General features: G+C 43.3%; 1 protein-coding gene across 2 annotated transcripts in view; it reads left to right on the top strand.

Moving 5' to 3' along the window:
• Positions 1-19,352, top strand: part of eIF2Bdelta (eukaryotic translation initiation factor 2B subunit delta) — a 37,798-nt gene extending 18,446 nt beyond the window's left edge. For both annotated transcript variants that reach the window (XM_089570299.1, XM_089570300.1), the window contains exons 10-14: positions 3,982-4,109; positions 8,761-8,852; positions 8,958-9,043; positions 14,583-14,763; positions 18,934-19,352. In XM_089570299.1, coding sequence (XP_089426425.1) covers positions 3,982-4,109; positions 8,761-8,852; positions 8,958-9,043; positions 14,583-14,763; positions 18,934-19,136 — 690 coding nt within the window. In that variant the 3' untranslated portion in view covers positions 19,137-19,352. The remainder of the gene's footprint in view (positions 1-3,981; positions 4,110-8,760; positions 8,853-8,957; positions 9,044-14,582; positions 14,764-18,933) is intronic.
• Positions 19,353-21,483: the final 2,131 nt, after the last annotated feature.

The following is a 21,483-nucleotide window of genomic DNA, read 5'->3' as shown; positions in this document are numbered from 1 at the left end:
ACAACAACAACAACAAAAAAAGAGCTGTAGATGCTGATGGCGATATAGATAGCGAAGGCTCGCGGCGGAGGAAAACGATGGTGATGATGAGCTTGGCCTTGGGTGCCCTCCGTGGGCGGCGTCTGAAAGCTCCTGTGCGCGTGTGTGGCCTCCGCGATCAAGCGCCTGTTGCGCGCAGCCGGAGCCGATCGCGGAGGCCTCGGCGCGTGCATTCCGAAAGTTTCGGTGCGGCCCTTACACGGACCCTTTTTTTTTTTTTTTACATTTTCTTCGCGAAAACGGGGTGCGGCCCGTACACGAGTGCGTTTACGCGGTGTGTTCAATTTTGCGAGTCGACAAATTTCCGGAAATTTTACCCCGCGTAATAGGCGCACCCCGAACTTTGAGCCGGATTTTCTGGAAAAAAAGTGCGCCTATTATGCGAGTAAATACGGTAGATTGCCAGTATGTCTCAGTGGCTCAGTGAGACTAAATAAAGTTTGTCAAGTCTGTTTCTCCCTTTTTTTTCATGCCCATAGTCTGTAATTGAACACACCAGTCAACATCTCTTTGATTAACTATCACTCTGGGATGAAGGAATGTCAGTCAGCATTGAGTGGCGTTGGCTGACGTTTGCAGAACCTCATGAGTGCCCTTTTAGGCAGTCGGGCAAAGATAGTAGCTAACAAGGGAAGCTATAACGGGAACATTCCTTAGACACTTCAGATACTGGGAGTGGAGTATTTGTTTCGTTCTAGTCTTGCCTAAGTCATCTTTACTGTATGTTACCTTCAGAATGCTATGCTGCTTAAATTATCGGCCTGTGCTCGTTGAATGAGTGATCCAGACATCTGGAAAAAGGCACTGAGCCCGTCTGAGTGTGTGACAAAATTTTATACTGTAGTCGTACAAGTGAGAAGAGTGTATCTGTGAATGGAAAGCTCCATTTGGAGGAGTAGTTGGGTGGAAGCCATTGTTTTACTCGGTAGTAAACTATGTAGAGGCTGGATTTTGGGCGTCTCAAACCATCAGGTGTAGAGAACTGAAATAAACTTCAAAGCAACGCTTGAGACCTGTCCATTTGTGAGGCCGCCAAAGTATGCTAACATTTCCAACCACATTGTTGGGTTGTAGGTTGCACAATAGGAATTAGGTGAACTAGGCGATTGGTCCACAAGAATGCATCTTCAGGCTATCTTAATCGAGGCGTGCCAAGGATATAAGGTGTAATCTGGCTGAATTTGTTTTTGTAGTGCACGAAGGTTTCAGGCTACCTGCCGACTCTTTCTTGCCTGCACCTTGCTTTAGCATTGAGGCAGGCTGTCATTTCTTTCAAGAGCGAGTGTCACTTGCTCTGTGCACGAAAGGCAGGTCATGCCCAAAGGATCAAACTCTTGTGTCAGATGGATTATCATCGTCGTGGGTAAATAAAGGGAAGTAAAAACGTTAAACTGATGGTATTGAAGCCGTACCAGCATTTTTTTTCTGCAAGTAGGTGAGTGCACTGCAGCTGAAAAAAAAAAAACTGCCCATGAATGAAGTGCTGATTCCCCCTCCCGCACTCAGAAATGATGCAGCGAGCACATTTTCGGACTGCTTTAAATTTTCATGCTGAGCAACCGGCTAACCGTCGGCCAAATTTTCAGAAAGTTCGAGCTGTAGTAGTGGTGGCACACTTTTTGCCTAGATGATGGTCATCGAAATGTAGCCTGTTGTTGCTCTAGATAAGGAAGCTCTCATTGCTGGCGATTTGAGCCCTACAGAGCATGAGATGCTTTTGAGAGCTTGCAGCAATGATAGTGCTGTGATTCAAGTGAATGCAGCATATGGCTGAAGGGAATGAGTTGCTCAGGCGCATTTGGGAAAAACCAGTGCCTATCTGATCCCTCTATCCAGAAGTTTCAGGCACACTTTCATGCTGGCTCAGCCAATGTTTGACTAACTTAGCTGTTCCTTTTTGACTACCTGTACCTTCAGCCATCGCAAATTTATACACAGTGGTAAGAAAACGGAGACCTTGTTCAGTTTTAGAGCATGTGCAGCCCGGTTAAAGTGTCCGATTCGCCGGGTTGAGTGGAAGCAAAACTGCCACACCTATCAACTATACGAGCCCTACATAGCATTAACACCAGCGAGAGTTACGCTTGTGAAGCTGCTGCAATGACGGCTTCACGTAGGCCAAGGGGGCAGATTGCAGTGTGAGCTATGCCTCACGTTTTCACTCCCCAACAACGCTGGCGCACTGCTTTTATCCTAGCTCAGTTGTACTTGCTCATCCAAACATCATTGCAAGAAAGCAACAAGCCAGTTGTGGGCAGTGAAAATCGCATGTTGGCTAGCAAAAAGTGCATGTGACCAGGGGTGGTATTCTCCCGGTGTCGCCTTTTGCGACATGTCGCATTCGCTCTTCGCTGATTGACTCGAGCTGCGGTGACGGCGGCGTGACGACACGGATCCGCCTTCCTGCTACGTCATCGTGACGTCGCCCCAATTTACTACGCTTAGTCGAACAACGGAATGCGCTGAAGCGATTCGGGCGGGCGACGGGCTACCGTTAGCGTACGAATGCAATCGGCAGTTGCGGCTTTTGCGCCCTTGGCGTGAAAACATGGCGATGTCCTTTCAAGCGAGAGCCGCCCGCTTCAGCCAATTCAGCAGTCCTTGCGATTCCGGTCGGCATGTTTACCGGCAACTACTGGTGTTGTCACTTTTCGCTATGACTTACCTTGCTTCGACGATAAAGTTTAAGCTGCAATTCAGCCTAGTTTTTTAGATACGCTCTCGATTCTGGAGCGCGCAAGCCTAATGGGACCTCCAGCTACACTGCTACCGTCTGCAACTGCCCGAAACGCAGCCGAAACCTAGCACAACCGTCCGGAACGAAAGAAAAATAGTTTTGGAGCTTTTTCGCGGTGTTTTATAGACTTAAATGAAGTAAAGCGAGTTTATATTAAATTTGCAAATGTTTTTTTGAACATTAGACGTCATGTGATGGCAAATATTCCTGCTATCAAAGATACGAAACTACTGCTGCTAGTGAATCAGCAGTGGTAAATTGTCGCTTCTCGGAGTGAACGAAAGCATCGCAGACGAAAGTGCCGGCGGCGTTTTCCGTTTCTTCGAGCAACTGTACGCACTTTTTTAGGCCCCGCCCATATACGACATGTTGCGAAAGGCGACACCGGCAGAATACCACCCCAGGTGCAGTTGCTGGAGCCCCACCAGGATGTTCCTGCATGGCTTTCACTTTCATCCAGTTCCCTGGCGTACGGAAACTCCATTCTCTGCAAAAAATACCTGTTTATCATCTTGGAGCACTAATCTGTTGGCCTAGTGTGGCTTTGCATTTTTCTGTAGTGTCCCTTTGCGGTGAAAATTGTCTTGAAAATGGTATGTTTGAGCTTCATATGGGGAGCAACTGCTCCACTCAGGATGCTGTCATTTTCTTGGGATGATGTTTGTTGGAGGGCATTAAACTAGAAGTAGAAGTTTTTCATACTTACTGCATCTTGTTAGAAAGAAGGAAAAAAAACTTGGAAGGCTAAATTTATTGTGCAGTATCATAAATAAGTCACTGAATTTACATGAAGGTAGTGCATGGAGTTGCCCAACCAGTTATAAAGTCAGATTTTTGTGTTAACGTGCAGAGTGTGGCATATTCTGTAAGAATAGATATGAAGAGCCATTTATTTGATAACGCTTGTAGTACTAAAAGCAGTCTTACATACTCTGAGGTGTTTTTGATTTTGCATCATTTCGGCATGTTTTCTTGTGTCGCATAATGTTTTGAAAACTCTGTGTACTAATTATGGCATTGCTGTCATTATACAAATATGTCTATGAATGATGATAGTTTGCTTAAACAGGGTACACTTCATAATTTCCAGTATGGTATTTAGAGCACATACACATCTCTGAGGAACAGAATTGTGTAATAGCATTTCTTTTTTTTTTGTATGTATATATGTGATGAAAATATTTTGTGTTTTTTTCTTTGTGTAGGTAAAGGACGACGTCACAGACTTCATTACCAGGTTTGTTCATGAGGAAATATGTCTGGCCAAGAAGCAGATCACGGGTGAGGCACAGCAAAAGATTATGGACAAGGATGTCATTCTGACATATTGCTGGTAAATATCACCTTTTAGTTCATCTATGTGGGGCACTTATGACATGGGATAACTTGATTCTGCAGTTTTTATGCTGGGTTGTTTGGTTTGTATTTGGAGCATGATTTTTCACTCGGGATTTTACACACCACATATTCACTATATATAGCTGAACATGTTTCAGATATTGTTGAATGGGACTGTGCTTCCATTTTTGTAAATATTTCAGCTTTAGACTCTCAAGTGCAGATAATTTGAAGCCACGTTAGAATCAAATGCAATAAACTTGCTGCTTTATGTATGACACCTCTGGTTAGCATCAGTCTCAAGGTTCCAGTTGTGTTCTTGAAGGAATGTAGCTCATCTGAATGTCTTAATCTTAGTTGAAAAAAAAAAGCATATGACTTGCATGTTGTGATCTTAGCTTTATCCAACCGCTTGTTGCATTGACTAGCAGGTGGAACGGATATTTACTGCGGTAGTTAGTCCTTGGCAATGCAGTTAGTCAGCGGGGTTTTCAACCACTGTCTGGTACTGATTACATTCTCGGTATAACTTGCTTACCGTTGTCAGTAATGAACTCTGCAACTTGTGACACTTGCAGTGCTGAATGAAATTCACAGGTTTTACACTTTTCGTGTCATGTCATTGTGTAAAATACTACCTAGGTGCCTAGTAATTGGGACTCTGCACTTTTTTTTTTTTTTTTCAAAGCAAAATTTTATTTGTCTGTATACGTACACATTCATAAATTCTGATCTGCCTAAGCACATTGATAAACGGCAGCAGTACGTCCAAACATCCCCTTCATCTGTTCCAGTGTCCATTATTATGAACGGTGTAGTGTGGCCATATTATGTTATGTGCTATAGGCTTTTAAGGGGGGACATGGGTCTTAGAGCATTTTTTTTTATTTACAGACCAAATGTAATGAAACTGCACAGACTTATTCAGTTTTTTCTGCTGATTTCAAATATGCAATTTGTTTAGTTCTAGACCAATTAGTTCCTGAGATATTAATATATATCATGCCATTGTCTGCTCAAACAATAGAAAAGAAATGGGCCACCAGAAATTTAATTTTAATGCGTGGGTAGATACTTCAATGTGTGAGGAATGCAACGCTGGAAGCAGTTTTCAGTTTTTTGTCCGTGTGGACAAATGGGCTTAATAGTTAGTTTTCAAGGGAGTTGACCAGACATCCAGTGCCAGAAAACATGACACACATGAAACTAACTATTAAGCCCATTTGTCCACACGGACAAAAAACTGAAAACTGCTTCCAGCGTTGCATTCCTCACACATTGTAGTATCTACCCACACATTAAAATTAAATTTCTAGTGGCCCATTTCTTTTCTATTGCTTCAGCAGACAATGGCATGATATATATAATATCTAAGGAACTAATTGGCCTAGAAATAAACTAATTGCATATTTGAAATCAGCAGAAAAAACTGAATAAGTCTGTGCAGTTTCATTGCATTTGGTCTGTAAATAAAAAAAAATGATCTGAGACCCATGTCCCCCCCTAACCATGTGAGGGTAAAATACATTAGTATTTTACCCTCACATGGAGCATGATTTGGTGTTTGAACATTCTCATGGGTTCCATCAAGAAAATATGAAGGTTTCTTCAGTTTACATGCAAGCGCAGCGGCAGCAGGAAATGCCACTGGTGTGCATTATAGTGGCACGGGCAGGGACACTTTATTTTTCGTTCTTTTTGTGGTCCCACAATAACTTTTGTCTCAGTGCAACAGTGTAAAAAGCAAGCAAATGATTACACATAGAAGCACTCAGCATCTTCAATGACAAGCACATTGCGCAATTTTGAAATAAGCTAAGCAACCCCTAATTAAGGGGGGACCCTGGTCTTGAAAAGAATTTTATTGATCTAGATATAGTAATGAAATTTTCAGGCCACATGTATTTTTGTGCGCTGATTTGAGATATGTCATTTAATTTCGTGTAAAACAATTCCTTGAGCACTTGTGCAATCTTTATGCAAGTATTTTGGGAAAAGTTTTGCAGAAAATTTGCTGCAGGAAACTTGCTGAAATGCATGCCATTGGGTTCTCTTGACACCAAGGAATGCAATAAGGGTAAAGTTATCATCCTGGCTATCATAGAACTTGAGTTATAGGGTACTGAAGCTGCCACTTCAGAAACAGGAATACACACTTTTCTTCTCATTTCAAAAACGACAACTTCAAAACTCTATAACTCAAGTTCTATGATAGCCAGGATGATAACTTTACCCTTATTGCATTCCTTGGTGTCAAGAGAACCCAATGGCATGCATTTCAGCGAGTTTCCGGCAGCGAATTTTCTGCAAAACTTTTCCCAAAATACTTGCATAAAGATTGCACAAGTGCTCAAGAAATTGTTTTACACGAAATTAAATGACATATCTAGAATCAGCGCACAAAAATACATGTGGCCTGAAAATTTTATAACTGTGGCTTCATTAATAAAAATGTTTTTTTCAAGACCAGGGTCCCCCCGTAAGGGGGGAGCCTGGTCTTGAAAAAAAAAATTTTTATTCTTGAAGTCACAGTTAAGAAATCTTCAGGGAATATGTATTTTTGTGTGCCGATTCTAAGTATGTCATTTAATTTCATGTATAAAACAATTCTTTGAGCACTTATGTAATTTTTATGCATGTATTTTGTGGAGAGCTTTGAAAAAAATTTCTTGCGGAAAACTTTCTGAAATGTATGCCATTGGGTTCTCTTGACACCAAGGAACGCAATAAAGATAAAATTGTCTTCCTGCCTATCATAGAACTCAAGTTATAGGGTTTTGAAGTTGTCAATTTAGAAATGAGAAGAAAAAAGTGTATTCCTCTTTCTGAAATGGCAGCTTCAGTACCCTATTACACAAGTTCTATGATAGCCAGGATGATAATTTTACCCTTATTGCATTCCTTGGTATCAAGAGAACCCAATGGCATACATTTTCAGCGAGTTTTCCGCAGCAAATTTTCTTCAAAACTCTTCGCAAAATACTTGCATGAAAACTGCATAAGTGCTTACATGAAATTAAATGACACATCTATAATCAGCACACAAAAATACATGTGCCCCGAAAATTTCATAACTGTGACTGCATTGATAAAATTTTCTTTTCAGGACCAGGGTCCCCCCTTAAGTTTAATGATGAAGCAAGCAAAGCAAAAATTTTTTGATGAAAACTTATAACTGCACATGCCTAGTAGGCAGCAAATCTGTATTGTTAAAATGGTCCGATAAAGTCCTTGTCATCCCTCTCCTGTGCTGCCTTTTTCACTACATTTCGATCCCGGCCGCTGCGGCCGAATTTCGATGGAGGCGTAATTCTAGAGGCCCGTGTGCTGTGCAATGTCAGTGCACGTTAAAGAACCCCAGGTGGTCGAAATTTCCGCAGCCCTCCACTGCGGCTTCCCTCATAGCCTGAGTCGCTTTGGGACGTTAAACCCCAATAAACCAATAAACCATCTTTCACTGCATTGTCATCGTTCATGGCTTCTGTTGCATTATTAGAGTTTGGGCTGCGTCATCAAAAGTAAAAGGTCACCAATGGCTGTACACTGAACTGGAGCAATAAAACGGCAAAGCTTTTGTCATTGAAGGTGCTGAGTGCTTCTATCGACTGTTGCGGAAATAAACGCGCCCCGTAAAATGCTTCTTTCAGCTAAACGGGCTCATTGTTCGAGCTCAAATTTCGCATAGAAATGGCATTTGGTCGGCAGAATTGTTTAATACCACGTTGGGGTACTTACCTGATTCCTACAGAATAAGTCGGATATTCACATCGTCTGCGGCGACGACGAAAAAAAATTAAGCTGCTCTGTCAGCTATCGTACCGGTGGCGCCATCTCGTTTGTTAGTCGTGAACAATCAGCAAAGGAAGGGGTTTTGGGGGGTTTGAAGACGCTCTTTCAACTGGTTTTTAATGCTCACAGAAAACTTAGCTTGCTGAAAACTAAGTTTTGGCAAGCGAAGTTTTCTGTGAGCATTAAAAAACCAGTTCAAAGAGCGTCTTCAAACCCCCCAAAACCCCTTCCTTTGCTGATTGTTCACGACCAACAAACGAGATGGCGCCACTGGTGCGATAGCTGACAGAGCAGCTTAATTTTTTATCGTCGTCGCCGCAGACGATGTGAATATCCGACTTATTCGGTTCGAATCGGGTAAGTACCCCAAGTAAACGTGGTATGAAACAATTCTGCCTACCAAATGCCATTTCTATGCGAAATTTGAGCTCGAACAATGAGCCTGTTTAGCTGAAAGAAGCATTTTACGGGGCGCGTCTATTTCCGCAACACGCGATATATGTAATCATTTGCTTGCTTTTTGCACTGTTACATTGAGACAGTAAACTCTTAGCCAACAACAATGGGCTCCATGTGAAATCCCGCTAAGAACTCTACCGCACAGTGTTGCTGATTCAACCATGATGGCCAAGGTAGTGCTTGAAGTGTTTTGAAAGCTAGAGGAGGGGCGCCAGAAGTAAGGATAATAAGAACCGAACACGTCAGACAACAGGCTGCGCACTGCCGCCTTGTATTCGTTATAATCGTGAGGTTGACCAACCGATAGGTGTGGACAGCCTCATTGGTGGAATGTTGCTCTAGCCTCGTCATCTTGATCACTCACATAGGCACATTGACTTTGTGATCATTTATTGCAGCTCATCTTTGGTCAAGGGTGTTCTCAAACTGGCCCACGAGTCTGGGAAGAAGTTCAGAGTCATTGTTGTCGACAGTCGGCCGCAGTACCGAGGTTGGTGCTCAAATTATTTTGATATGATTGCATTGCGAAAGCTTGTGTTTTCTTTCTGGTGTACATCCCAGGATACACAATCTGATATGCTTCCCTTACTTGCAGGTCGGGAAATGTTGAACTATTTGTCCGATCTTGGGATCAGTTGTACTTACGTTCTTATCACGGCTGTGTCCTACATCATGAAGGAGGTATGTCCCAGTTTTATTTTCCTGTGTGCTGTGAAGAGCTTGCATGCTTCGTTGGCTTGGTCATTATTCTTTATTAGAACTGCTGCCTTTGTATGTTGTCTTGAGCCCTGGAACTCCTGGTTCCAGATTTTTTTTTTGTCAAGATCTTGCCACACCTGTGTGGCATTCCATTTATTCTTTGTAAGAAAGAGAGTTGGAGTTCGATGCCCCAGCAGCTAGCGCCGACGAAGGCGAGGAAGAAGATAGGCGAAGCCGACGAAGTTCGGGTTTTGCGCTTGCGAACGCTGGCCTGCTGAGCGGCACCACTGGGACAAGGACTGTGCCCGTCCACGCTAACTGTGCGAGTTTCCACATTACACTTATAGTTTCTTTATTACAAGTCCTTGGATGCTTATCCTCTGGAATGAACACCCGCTGACTGGGAAGTCGACAATGCAGTAGTTTAATTTTTTTTCTATGCATCCTTATCTCGAAGTATTGTCTGTGACAGTAGTTCTCAGTTGCAGGATGCAAAGAAATATGGCCTCAGTGTGGCTTGTGTATCATGAACACATCTGTGGGCACCAGTACGTGCAGTTACTGTGGTGTGTGTGGTTTTGACGCTTTTGCCTCTAGAGCGTGGCATCACTGGCGCTAGCATCATGCAAAGACAACACAAATTGACATTCTAGGGGACCTAAATGGGATATAGCTTTTTTGCTCGGCCCTTTGGGCCACAGTTGTTTCTGGCGCACATGGCATCAGTGTTCAGCCTTTGGAACGTGCTGAATTTTTGCTCGTGCATCTCATCGCTGCCACCTCGCTTCGTGGTCTTGCTTGTTTCATGAGCTCCCGTTCAAAGTCCCGTTCCTGCCACTCTCTTCTATTCAGCTGCATACCGAGGTTCTGGCTACTGCCACTGCACTTCTTTGTTGGCCTCTGGCTGTTTCCTCTCTGCCTCATTTTGATTTTCGCATTCGTCCCGTTGCATTTCCGCTGCTCCTTCGGGCGTGCTATGCAAATGCAACCAGATGACACAGCCCGTAGCTGTCGGCACGATGCCAACTATGCTGTTACCAGCGCCTTTTGAATGTCGACACATGCCACTGTATCACTCTTTTATATGACTTCATCTTGCCACAACATCCATGATCACACAGGTGCACTTACCGTATTTTCCGGTGTATAAGACTCACCCACCATATATGCAAGCTGTCGTTGAAAAAGTTCATATATAAGACGCACCCGTGTATAAGACGCACCCCAGTTTCCCCAGTTAGGCTAGTGAGGCTTAATTAAACACGCTTGTGCGACTATCGCAAAATGCACCGTACGTGGGAGAAATTTTTAAGCAACGCTAAGTGATCGAAAAAGGCAACACTCACGCCATACCCGCCGACGTTTTAGCAAAAAAGAAAGAAAAAACGAAAGAGATCCCCATATGTCCATAACAACATTTTATTTCTACTTGAAACCTTCGAAGTCTTCATCTTCAGATGCGCTATCAAAAGGTTCACCCATTTTTGGAGGCAGCTCGGCTGAAACACGTACTACGTACACTGAGCAAAGTTGCAAAGAGGTGACTAAAAAAAAACGCCTGCTTGTCTTGGCTTGTCTTGAAAATGGCGAGAAGCACAATTGTCGCCCTCTTTTGGAGTTTCTCATTACTTTTGCTTGGGGCCTCCGAAACGGCCGCGCGTTTGTGATCCCGGAAGTCGTCATCCCCGCCATTTCATGATAAAGATTACGTAAAAAAGTTGCGCACGGCAGTCCCGGTATTGAAGTATTAACCGTGTTACAACCGCGTTATTGGTAGTGATATTTTTTCGGTGAAAAAATCTTGAGCATGAACCTGAGTAATCTGTCAACTCGCAAAAAAAAGACTAAAAATTTGCATATAAGACGCACCCTTGTATAAGATGCACCAGCAAGATTTTGGAAAAAAAGCCGCGTCTTATACACCGGAAAATACGGTACTTTCCTCCTCTCTGCTTTTACAAAAACGTTAGCTTTTCTTAGCCGGTACCTCAGTTTCGTGCTTTCGTTGTCGATGTCCATGGCGCAGACCTTGGCAGCGCACTGATGACATCACAGCATGTTTATCTTTGGTGGGAGCCCTGGCGGAGGTGCTCGTGCAGCAGACGTTATGATGGAGTAACAAAGATGCTGTGTGCTCATGACGGGATTGCCAGCAGTGGTGGCTTGTTCATCTCACTACTGCACTCCCAGCTGTCCCAGTGTGTGCTTGGAAAGCCAGCAAGCGCTTGAGCATCACAGAGGAGCATAGTAATTTAATCATTTATACACTGAAATGCCATGGATGTTGTAGGACCTTCAGGCCCCTAAGTGATTCAGCGAGCTCGAGATTGGAAGTGAAAGCGTCTAGCATCTCTTGCACAACAGCTAACGCTTAAACATTTGTGTTACACACTCGTAATTGTGCTGCGAGTTTACCTTACCTTTGTTAGCAGTTCTAATCTTTAATGCACATGCATTGAAAATAGAGCACACAAGTCAGTAATTTGCAATGCTATAATGATTTGCTATGATTTATATGGCATCTGCATGCTTCATTACTTTTCAAAAATATTGTCAAAAAATTGAAACTTTAAGGTGGTCGAGGTAGAGCTTTCTGCATTCCTTGACCAGCTCTATTTACTGGTACAAGAAGCTGAAGGACTTCATTAATTTGGAGAGTAGCCAGAATGGATTTTGATGAAAGCTGTAAATAAGAGGCAAGGAAAGATTTGTGGATGGGTGTTGTGCATGCAACTGGAAGCTTATTTTTTAAATAGCTTTTTCATTTTTGTGGTAATTTTTCACGTGTTTATCGGCTTTCCATCAATGATTTTGGTAGTGTGCAGGAGAGAGAGAGAGTGTGTGTGTGTGTGTGCGTGCGTGCGTGCGTGCGTGTGTGTGCGTGCGTGTGTGTGTGTTTTCATGATCAAGAGGTGACTATTGTATACTTGTTTCTTTCGTTGGCCATACAGAGGCAGCCCCATATCGTCTTTTTGCCTGTTGCAACGTTTGTTCCAGAATGGTTAATTTGCCAGAACCTTATTTATTTATTTATTTATTGATTTATACATACTGCAGTGCAATTATATGCACTATGGCAGGAGTGGGAAAAACACAAAATGCAAAATACGCAACAAGGTAACAAGATACAGCAAAATGTACGAAGTGAGCACTACAATAAAGTTCAATTCACAAAAGAAATATCAAACAAGAAAGGAACTGTTAACGACAGGGTAGAAATATTCAGCTATTATGCTTCTTCAGTGGCAGTTACAAAACTTTGAAATGGACATGAACGAATGGACCCAGGCAGAGAATTCCAGGCTTCTATTGAACGGGAAAAAAACTGAATTTGAACAAATTAGCATGCGCAAAATACGGTATCAAATTTAGCTCGTGATGACTTCTTGTAGATGATAATGGTGAAAAGTTAATGGAGGGTTTATCTGACAGCCTTACCGAGTTAGCAGATCCTCCCATGTCTGATGCATTGTGTTTGTACTCTATTTTTGTTACCAATGCCATGTTTTAAGGGCTGTGAACCCCGTCAAGCCCAGTTAGAGGCTTTTTGTTCACGGCCATCAGCATCTGTAATGTTGATGTTGGAATAAAATGATAATGAAATGAATTGACGATACAATGTAACAGTTTTAGTGATTCAGTGTGGTGACGGGTGGAGAGCATGGTTAAATTCAATTAAAGAAGTGTAGAAAAGGGTGAGAAATCGTGATCATAACGATGACATATAAAATTGACAGCTTTTTTTTGGACTGCTTCTAACATGTTAATTTCAAACTGCTTGTATGAGTTCCGCACTACAGCTGCGTAATCAAGAACAGGGCGGATTAGAGTTCCATACAACTGTACCTTTGTGTCTTTTGATGAATTGGGTAGCATGCGTCGTAGATAACCTAGTTTTTTTTTTTTTAGAGAAGCCAACAGCCACAGAAAGGGCAGAGGGGATTTTTAATTTATTTATTTTGTGCTGTTGTTCGATTTTAGAATATTACTGAATATGTTGTCGCTCAAAGCTAATTTATTAGAAAAGAGAGAGAGAGAGAGAACAACTTTTATTTAGAAAGCCTGCAGAGTCGGTTAGGCTCCCTCCAAGCAGGGAGGACAAGCTTTTACCGCGACGCGGCCTTAATTAGAAAAGCAGAAGAAAAAACAACCACATGCCGCCGGTGGGATCCGAACCCACGACCTCCGAATTACGCGTCCAGTGCTCTACCGCTGAGCTACGGCGACGGCTGTCAAACCTTCTGCTTTCGGGGGTATTTTATGTTTACAAATAACCGAACCTTGGGAGTGTTCACCGGCGCCACCCACGTTCTTAAGCGGCGGACGTAGCACGTCCTGAGTTACCGCTGATGTGACGTAGAACGTCATCGAACGGAGAGGGTGGAAGCTGCGTGAGAACCCTCTTATGCTTCCTATGGCGTCAAGGCTGCCAGAACCGAGGCCCTCGCTAAGCAATTAAGCAAACAAGGGAAGGGGAATGAGGGGCTCGTTATAAATATGAGAAGCCAGCAGCCACAGAAACCAAGGGGCAGAGGGGATTTTTAATTTATTTATTTTGTGCTGTTGTTCGATTTTCGAATATTACTGAATATGTTGTCGCTCAAAGCTAATTTATTAGAAAAGCAGAAGAAAAACAACCACATGCCGCCGGTGGGATCCGAACCCACGACCTCGTTGACGTTCTACGTCACATCAGCAGTAACTCAGGACGTGCTACGTCCGCTGCTTAAGAACGTGGGTGGCGCTGATGAACACTCTCAAGGTTAGGTTATTTGTAAACATAAATACCCCCGAAAGCAGAAGATTTGACAGCCGTCACCGTAGCTCAGCGGTAGAGCACCGGACGCGTAATTCGGAGGTCGTGGGTTCGGATCCCACCGGCGGCATGTGGTTGTTTTTTCTTCTGCTTTTCTAATAAATTAGCTTTGAGCGACAACATATTCAGTAATATTCTAAAATCGAACAACAGCACAAAATAAATAAATTGAAAATCCCCTCTGCCCCTTGGTTTCTGTGGCTGTTGGCTTCTCTCATATTTATAACGAGCCCCTCATTCCCCTTCTCTTGTTTGCTTACTAGTTTTTTTGGGTGCTTTATTACATACCTAATCAAGGTTATTAGACCAAGACATGTTATGCGTGAATATGACATCAAGATATTTATACTGAAAAACCCTGTCTACCGCACGACCATTGAAAGAGTAACTTAAAAGGGAAACGGAAGACTTGTTACAAAAAGACATGAGGATGGTTGTCGAAATTAATTCTCATTTGCCATTTGCTACACCAACTACAAAACATAGCAAATGACTCTTGGAGATGACGATGATCATTAGGGACATTAATTATTTCGTATAAGAGACAGTCATCAGCGTAAAGATGAATGTTAGAAGAAATGTTATGTGGCAAGTCATTTATATATTTTAAAGAGAGTAGCGGTCCAAGAACAGAAACTCGCAGCTCTAACCTCATCCGATAAAGCTGCACTGTTGTTTTTAGTAGAACACTTTACTTTTTTTCAGGTGACGAAGGTTGTACTTGGAGCCAGTAGTCTCCTGGCTAATGGCTATGTGATGGGCCACATTGGTACCTCTCAGATAGCACTCGTTGCCAAGTCGAGGAACGTGCCCGTGCTGGTGTGCTGCGAGACATACAAGTTTTCTGAGAGAGTCATTACCGACTCCTTTGCTCTCAACGAACTGGGTGAGTGTAACCTGGTGGCATTGAAAGCCTCTGTGAGCAGCGAGGGTTTTTCTTGTGCAATTTCGGTGAGAGGTTTTGGATCTGGGCAAGTTTTCCGCACATTTGGGAGGTTCCTGTCACAAAAAGAGAAATAGGCTCTACCCCTCCTATTTACTGCCATTTGTAGTTGCTGCCTTTCAGTCCAGTGAAAAGCATTGGTTATTTAATTCTCGGTGTTGAAATGAATGAATTAATTGATTTTATGCACAGACAGAGAATATTTGTTATATTTTTTATATCTTTTCTACCATGTTTTATCATGATAGCAGTTCTAGATTAAGTTCGAGGACTTGTCAAAAAAGAAGAAAGTACCTGAAATAATAAGTACAGTAATACTATATACACTTGTGTAAAGGCTGCTTCCCCAACATGGCATCCGAAAATTGTAGAAAAAAAAATTGGCTGAGAGCAATGGCAGATCCCGTGGCACCTACCAGCAACGCAATAACATGGCATTACATAAAAATGAAGGTACAGTTTTTTCTGAAGAACTTTCAGCAGTGAAGTGGGCGGAAAAGCAGCGGCACAAGATCTGCCTCGCACTGACGGTCACGAATCTTTTGCGCAAGGCGCCAAATTGCATTGCTGTATGTGCGTGTCTCTGCCTTAAACCTTATTCAGAGTACATTGGGATGATGTTATGTCTACAAATAAATTAAGTAATCTCTGCCAGCCTGTTTTATAATGGATCATTCCTAATGTTCATCATTCCCTCCAGATTTTCAACATGTTATCTCTTCATACGATCCACCAGGCATTTGCTGATTCGTCTTCTAATATGTGCTGTTGCGCAAAACGGATGTGCATAACCTGGGTCCCACTCTAGTTGGAAAAATTGTATGGAAAAATTTCTCTTTTGTGCAAGTGGTGGTCTTCAGAAGCCTTAAAAAAAAAAAAAGCTGGGCCCCTTGCACCAGTGTGTACAGTACTTGGTTACGAGGAAAGCAGTAACTGTCTCCCTTGATGTGGAGCTGTGCAGGAAGGGGCAGGGAGAAAGAAACAGTAGGCATTATGGAGGGCTCCAGATAATGTTGGGTGATCTGGGGATTTTCAGTGTAAACTGGCGTCTCATAGCACATGGGGTAGGGCTTGTAACACTTGCATTTTGGACATTCTGATTGCAGGAGAATTATGTCAGTTCTGCTTGCATCCTAGGGCAGAGATCAGTGGTTACGGCGCACGGCTGCTGACCCGAAAGACGCGGGTTCGATCCCGGCCGCGGCGGCTGAATTTCACTGAAGGCGAAATTCTAGAGGCCCGTGTACTGTGCGATGTCAGTGCACGTTAAAGAACCCCAGGTGGTCGAAATTTCCGGAGCTTTTCACTACGGCGTCCCTCATGGCCTGAATTTCTTTGGGACATTAAACCCCAATAAACCAATGAACCAAATCTAGGACAGAGATCGTCTGTTCAGAAAGATGGTATACCATCTGTTAGTTTGAGGAAAGGGCTATCTGTTCAGGGCCATCAGTGCTGATGAGATACCTGGCTGTGACTCAATGTGTGCAGCTACCCTGCTGTGCTTGGAGACGAATGTTTGTGTGAACGCATAAAGCAGCTGTCCCAGGTAAATGTAACCAAGCTTTTAAAAAGCATGGAGTGTCTTAAACCCGTGAAACCAATTGAGATCTCTTGAGAGTTAGTTGCCTTGCCTAGTCAGGAGTAGTTTTGTTCTCCAAACTTTACTAATGAGCTAAATTTAATTAATTTTTCTCTTCAGGAACAAAGTGTCAGTACAGAAGTTGCTTATGGTTTATTGGGGTTTAACATCCCAAAGCGACTCAGGCTATGAGGGACGCCGTAGTGAAGGGCTCCAGAAATTTCAGCCACCTGAGGTTCTTTAACGTGCACTGACATCGCACAGTACACGGGCCTATAGAATTTCGCCTCCATCAAAATTTGACCACAGCAACCGGGATCGAACCTGCGTCTTTTGGGTCAGCAGCTTAGTGTCATAACCACTGAGCCACCACCTAGACTGTCTTGAAAAACAGCTGACTGAATTCTTTGCACCAAGCTACCATTTATGCAATGTAGCTTGTTAGTGGCCTTAAACCATAACTTGCACAATGAGAAAATGCTTTCACTTGACAAAGGTGCCACTTCAGTGTTCCAAGATGTGTCTCAGAGAACAAAATCCTTTTTTTTTTTTTTCTGGAGTGCTCTCCCCGATGAGGCTTTGCGTGCGCACTGGGGCAGAGATGTGAGCCAGTAGCTGGTCACATTATAGCTTTCATTGAAGGCCAGTAAATAAAGCTACACAAATTGCACCTTGATGGAAACAGCGCAGCTAGCTGCTTTTCAAGACGATCTACAACTTCTCTCTTGGCACTTTGTTTCTCAAGCCAATGATTACAAAGTTATCCAATTAGTCTTTCTAATTAGTTAACTTTGAAGAATGCAAAACATATTGCAGACTAGGCCAAGTGGTTTCGCGGGGCTGGGGCACTCTTTTAAAAAGCTCGACTACATTTAGCCGGGACACCTGGTAGACTGCTGTAAGATGTTACCACACGCACAGGTGAATTTTTTATTTCATTTTCCCGAACAGTTGCTGCTGAACTAACAATTATTGTGCTAGGACGTGCTTTGATTTCTTTGATGTGCACACTGCTCTTTGCCACTTCTTTTAGAGTTGTTTTTGCGGTTAGCATGTGCATTTTGATGCCTGTTGTTCATTTTTAGTCGGCGCACCAGTTTTACACATTAATGAGTCTGTGGGTAGAGGTAATATGTTAATATGTTACTATGTAGCTGCTTCGTTCACAGTCTTGCCACTTAAGCACCCACGGACAAGTGAATGTCCCTTTGGGATACTAAAGATGAACTGAAGTTGGCCTGCATCGATAGATTCTCACATTCTGATCGTAAGGAGAGAGCTTTTATTGCCTTGGAAAAGCCAGAAAAATTCTAAGGATGGTTAGGATTCTCCCTATTTCGAAATTTGAGCACAGCTCTGTCTGTCTCAAGCTCTGTAGGCTTATTTTTTTCTTTGCTGTGTCGTCGGCACGTCTGACGACGATATTAGTTCGATAGTAGTATTAGTTGATGAAGATGACAATGTTCAATGCAAAGCACACGAGAATGTGTATATTAATTCGATAGCAGTATTAGTAGAAGAAGACAACGGTATGCAACGCACAGCGTGAGAGCGTGTTGCAGTTTAACGTGAGGCGTGATCAACTGCGGTGATAGCCTAGCGCCCTCATGCAGTGGCCAGCAAAGCTGATCTGTTCGCGGTGCCGTGGGTTCGAATCCCAGTAGCGGCAGTGTTTATTTGTTTATTTGTGGTTTGTCTCTGTTACACTGATGGCGGTGACGTGGCTCAACCCATGAACGGGCTTCTAAAAGCTGCACTCCAAAAATTTAGGTACAGGTATCGCCACCTCTAGCCGTTTTCACAAGCAAACTGCAATTACACCAACACATTTTTTTGCTAGCAAACACCTGAGGCTAATTCAAACTGCTATTAACTTCTGAATGGTGATCACATAGTCCTTTTCATTAATGACGTCATGAGTTTGAGTTGAATGGTGGAAAAAAATGTGTTCGGTTTTTGAATCCAATTTCCTCGGAATAAAATTCGCTGTGGCTTAGCTTGGTTAAGCCCGGTAATTGCGAAAGCAATATCCATACATACGCCATGGTACAGCTGGCAGTGTAGCTGGTGGTCGTGCTTGTGGTTAGACTTGTGGTGATGCATCGGTTATATAATCCAATACAATCCAAACCAATCCAATCCAATCTATTCCAATCCACTCCACTGTAATGTAATGTAATCTAATATAATCTATTCCAATCCACTCCTATCCAATCCAATGCAATCTAATGTAATCTAATCTAATCCAATCTAATGTAATCCAATCTAATGCAATCAAGGTGAAATGAAGGTCAATGGTGGTCACCGGCCGCGGCACGGCAACGGCGTGAAAGTGCAAGTAGTATTGCTTTCGCAATTAAAAAAAAAATGCACCTTTTTGAGCAGAACAAACATCAGCCTCCCTGATAGGGTTGCAATGAGGCATTGGCAGCTAAATAGTTATGTGCTTTGTATGTACTCAGCAGTAACTGAAGGGCAAGCTTCTAGGGGAAAAAATTAGGTTCATGTACTGATTCTGTTTCTTTTTGCAGGGCCAACATCTCAGCTTGTGTCCAGTCTACCACCACACATTAAGGCTGATGGCTTTAAGGACTTGCAGTCTCTGAGCTTTCTGAACCTCATGTACGACGTCACAGCGCCCCAGTTTGTGGACATGGTGATCACCGAGAAGGGCATCCTGCCGTGCACCTCTGTGCCTGTGGTGTTGCGGATGCGGAACACTTCGAGCCAATAGAAGTGTTTTTAGGATCCTTTTATGTAGGGACATTGTGGTGACTAGCATAAGACTGCTTGTCCTCACTAACATGGCGGCTTTCCTGTGGCTTGACCTTTTTTGGTGAGAGCTCACAGGCGGCCCCGTGACTAAAAAGCAAGTTCTGCTTTTTATTTCGTGGTGTGTAATATATTGATCAATGATAATGATAATAAATGAGTCTTGTGGCACAGTGCACTTTTGTAGCAGTGGGTTCTCTTTATTCTTTTTGCATTTAGAATCCCAGATGAATTTACCTGTATGTGTTTAAGGAATTTCGAATTAACCCTTGGTACACCCCTAGAAGAGAGCTATGTACTGTCAGCATCGAAAGAAATGCAGCCACAGAAACCAAGGAGCACAGGGGATTTTTTTAATTTATTTTTTTTGTGGTGTTGATCAAGTAAGAATATTACTGAATATGTTGTCGCTTAAAGCAAATTGATTAGAAAAGCAGAAGAAAAAACAACCACATGCCGCCGGTGGGATCCGAACCCACGACCTCCGAATTACGCGTCCGGTGCTCTACCTCCGAGCTACGGCGACGGCTGTCAAACCTTCTGCTTTCGGGGGTATTTATGTTTACAAATAACCTAACCTTGAGAGTGTTCATCAGCGCCACCCACGTCCGTAAGCGGCGGACGTGGAACGTCCCGAGTTACCGCTGGTGTGACGTAGAACGCCATCGAACGGCGAGGGTGGAAGCTGTGGGTGGAAAGGCAGATTCAGCACTTGTGTGCAGTGCTCTTTGTGCCATCAAAGTACATATCAAGAATTCAGCCTTCCTTGGCGAAGTTGTTCTAATTTCGCTGTTCGCGTTTCATTTTACACTTTTAGTACATTGGAGCGGAATTCATGTAAAAGCTTGAATAATGTACATGAAGATGTCCCCATACTAGGTCTGAGAACTATTAAAAATCTGTGCAGAAGATGTGATCAAAAGAATTAGCAGTGATATACTTGGCTTCGAGCTTCTTTGAGCTTCGGTACATAGGAGACACCTGTAGCACAGAACATGTTTATGCTGATGTGAGCTGTAAAAAGTGACAAGAGGTTATGAGGAAAATAAGGGCAGAGTAGCTGTCTCACTTCTGGCAAACACTTGAGCCATGCCATGAGGAAAGGGATCAAGGGGGAAAAAAAGAAGTGCAGAGAAGAACCTATATTTATGATTAGCAGCTGAATTAAAATGAAAGTTGCTGGTCAGACAAGTTTGAGTTGGATTTTTGGTAGCACACTAATTGGAGCATTTTTTTTTTAATTTTGATGAACTAGTGGCAGGGTATTTTTGTGTCTGCGGACAGCACATGCGACTTGTCTTTCTTTCTTCTGGTCCTGGTTTGAGGGCGGGGTGCCATGTTTCTTCAAAGTGTGTACTGACTTGGTGACTGAGCACACTTGGAGCACAAACAGTTTTAGTGGACCCATACAGAAATAACACAATGAATACAAGCTTGGAGGCACAGTTAATTTTCCTTTGTGCACCGTGGCATTCCTAATTCAAGTTCCCACAAAAGTTTTAACCAGGTTCTGTGAACTTGGTGTCTTGCTTCTCACTGGGACTTAAAGGTGCACTGAAGAGGAATCTGAACTCGTCTTCTTGCCGCGGGAACTCAATCTGCACGTTCCGAGCATTCTTAGAAACTTCGATCTATTGCCCTGTGTGGCTGATTTTCCTAATTAAATCGAATTAACTTCCGGCTCCCGCCTTTTTTTTTTTAATTCTCCCTCGTTCGGTGGGCGGAGTCGACCAACGCGGGCAGTGCCTTTCACCCAGTCCCAAGACCAGATTTTTTTACCCTCGCACGCAGGCTGCGGACGCGCGCCTACTCTCGACGCCAGTCGCCATCTGTCGGCGCGCGCGGCCCGAGGGACTGCGGGTCGCGCCGGCGCCGTGCATAGAACGCATGTTTACGTGTTCGCTTCTGCCGTTTTGTGCTCCATCAGCTAACGTATGAGGGTGTGTGCTGTGCGTCACTACTCACATTTGCCCTCTTCCAGACAGTGCTGCGGTTATCTTGTGCGCAGTTACTCGTTAACGTGACATCCGAGTGTAGTCGACCAAGTAGTGTACGGACTGGAAACCGGCACTTCTAAGCAGATTTCTGCGCTGTCGTGTCGTTTGTCGTCGCCTTTTACGTGCGATATCATCTATGATAATTTTATGCATCAGAATGTAGATCTATTGATTTGACTCAGTGGAGTAGTAACTGGATAGGCGAGCTGCAGACTGAAGGTTGTCCCGACGGAGCGCGTGTTTTCGATCACCATGTACGTGTTCGGCACCCTTGCGCTGAGCTTGCTCTTGTTCCCATTAAACACATTTCAT

Source organism: Amblyomma mixtum, chromosome 2, assembly GCF_055824585.1.
Source record: "Amblyomma mixtum isolate Tamu chromosome 2, ASM5582458v1, whole genome shotgun sequence".
NCBI lineage: Eukaryota > Metazoa > Arthropoda > Arachnida > Ixodida > Ixodidae > Amblyomma > Amblyomma mixtum.
This window is presented reverse-complemented; position numbering and strand designations above follow the sequence as displayed.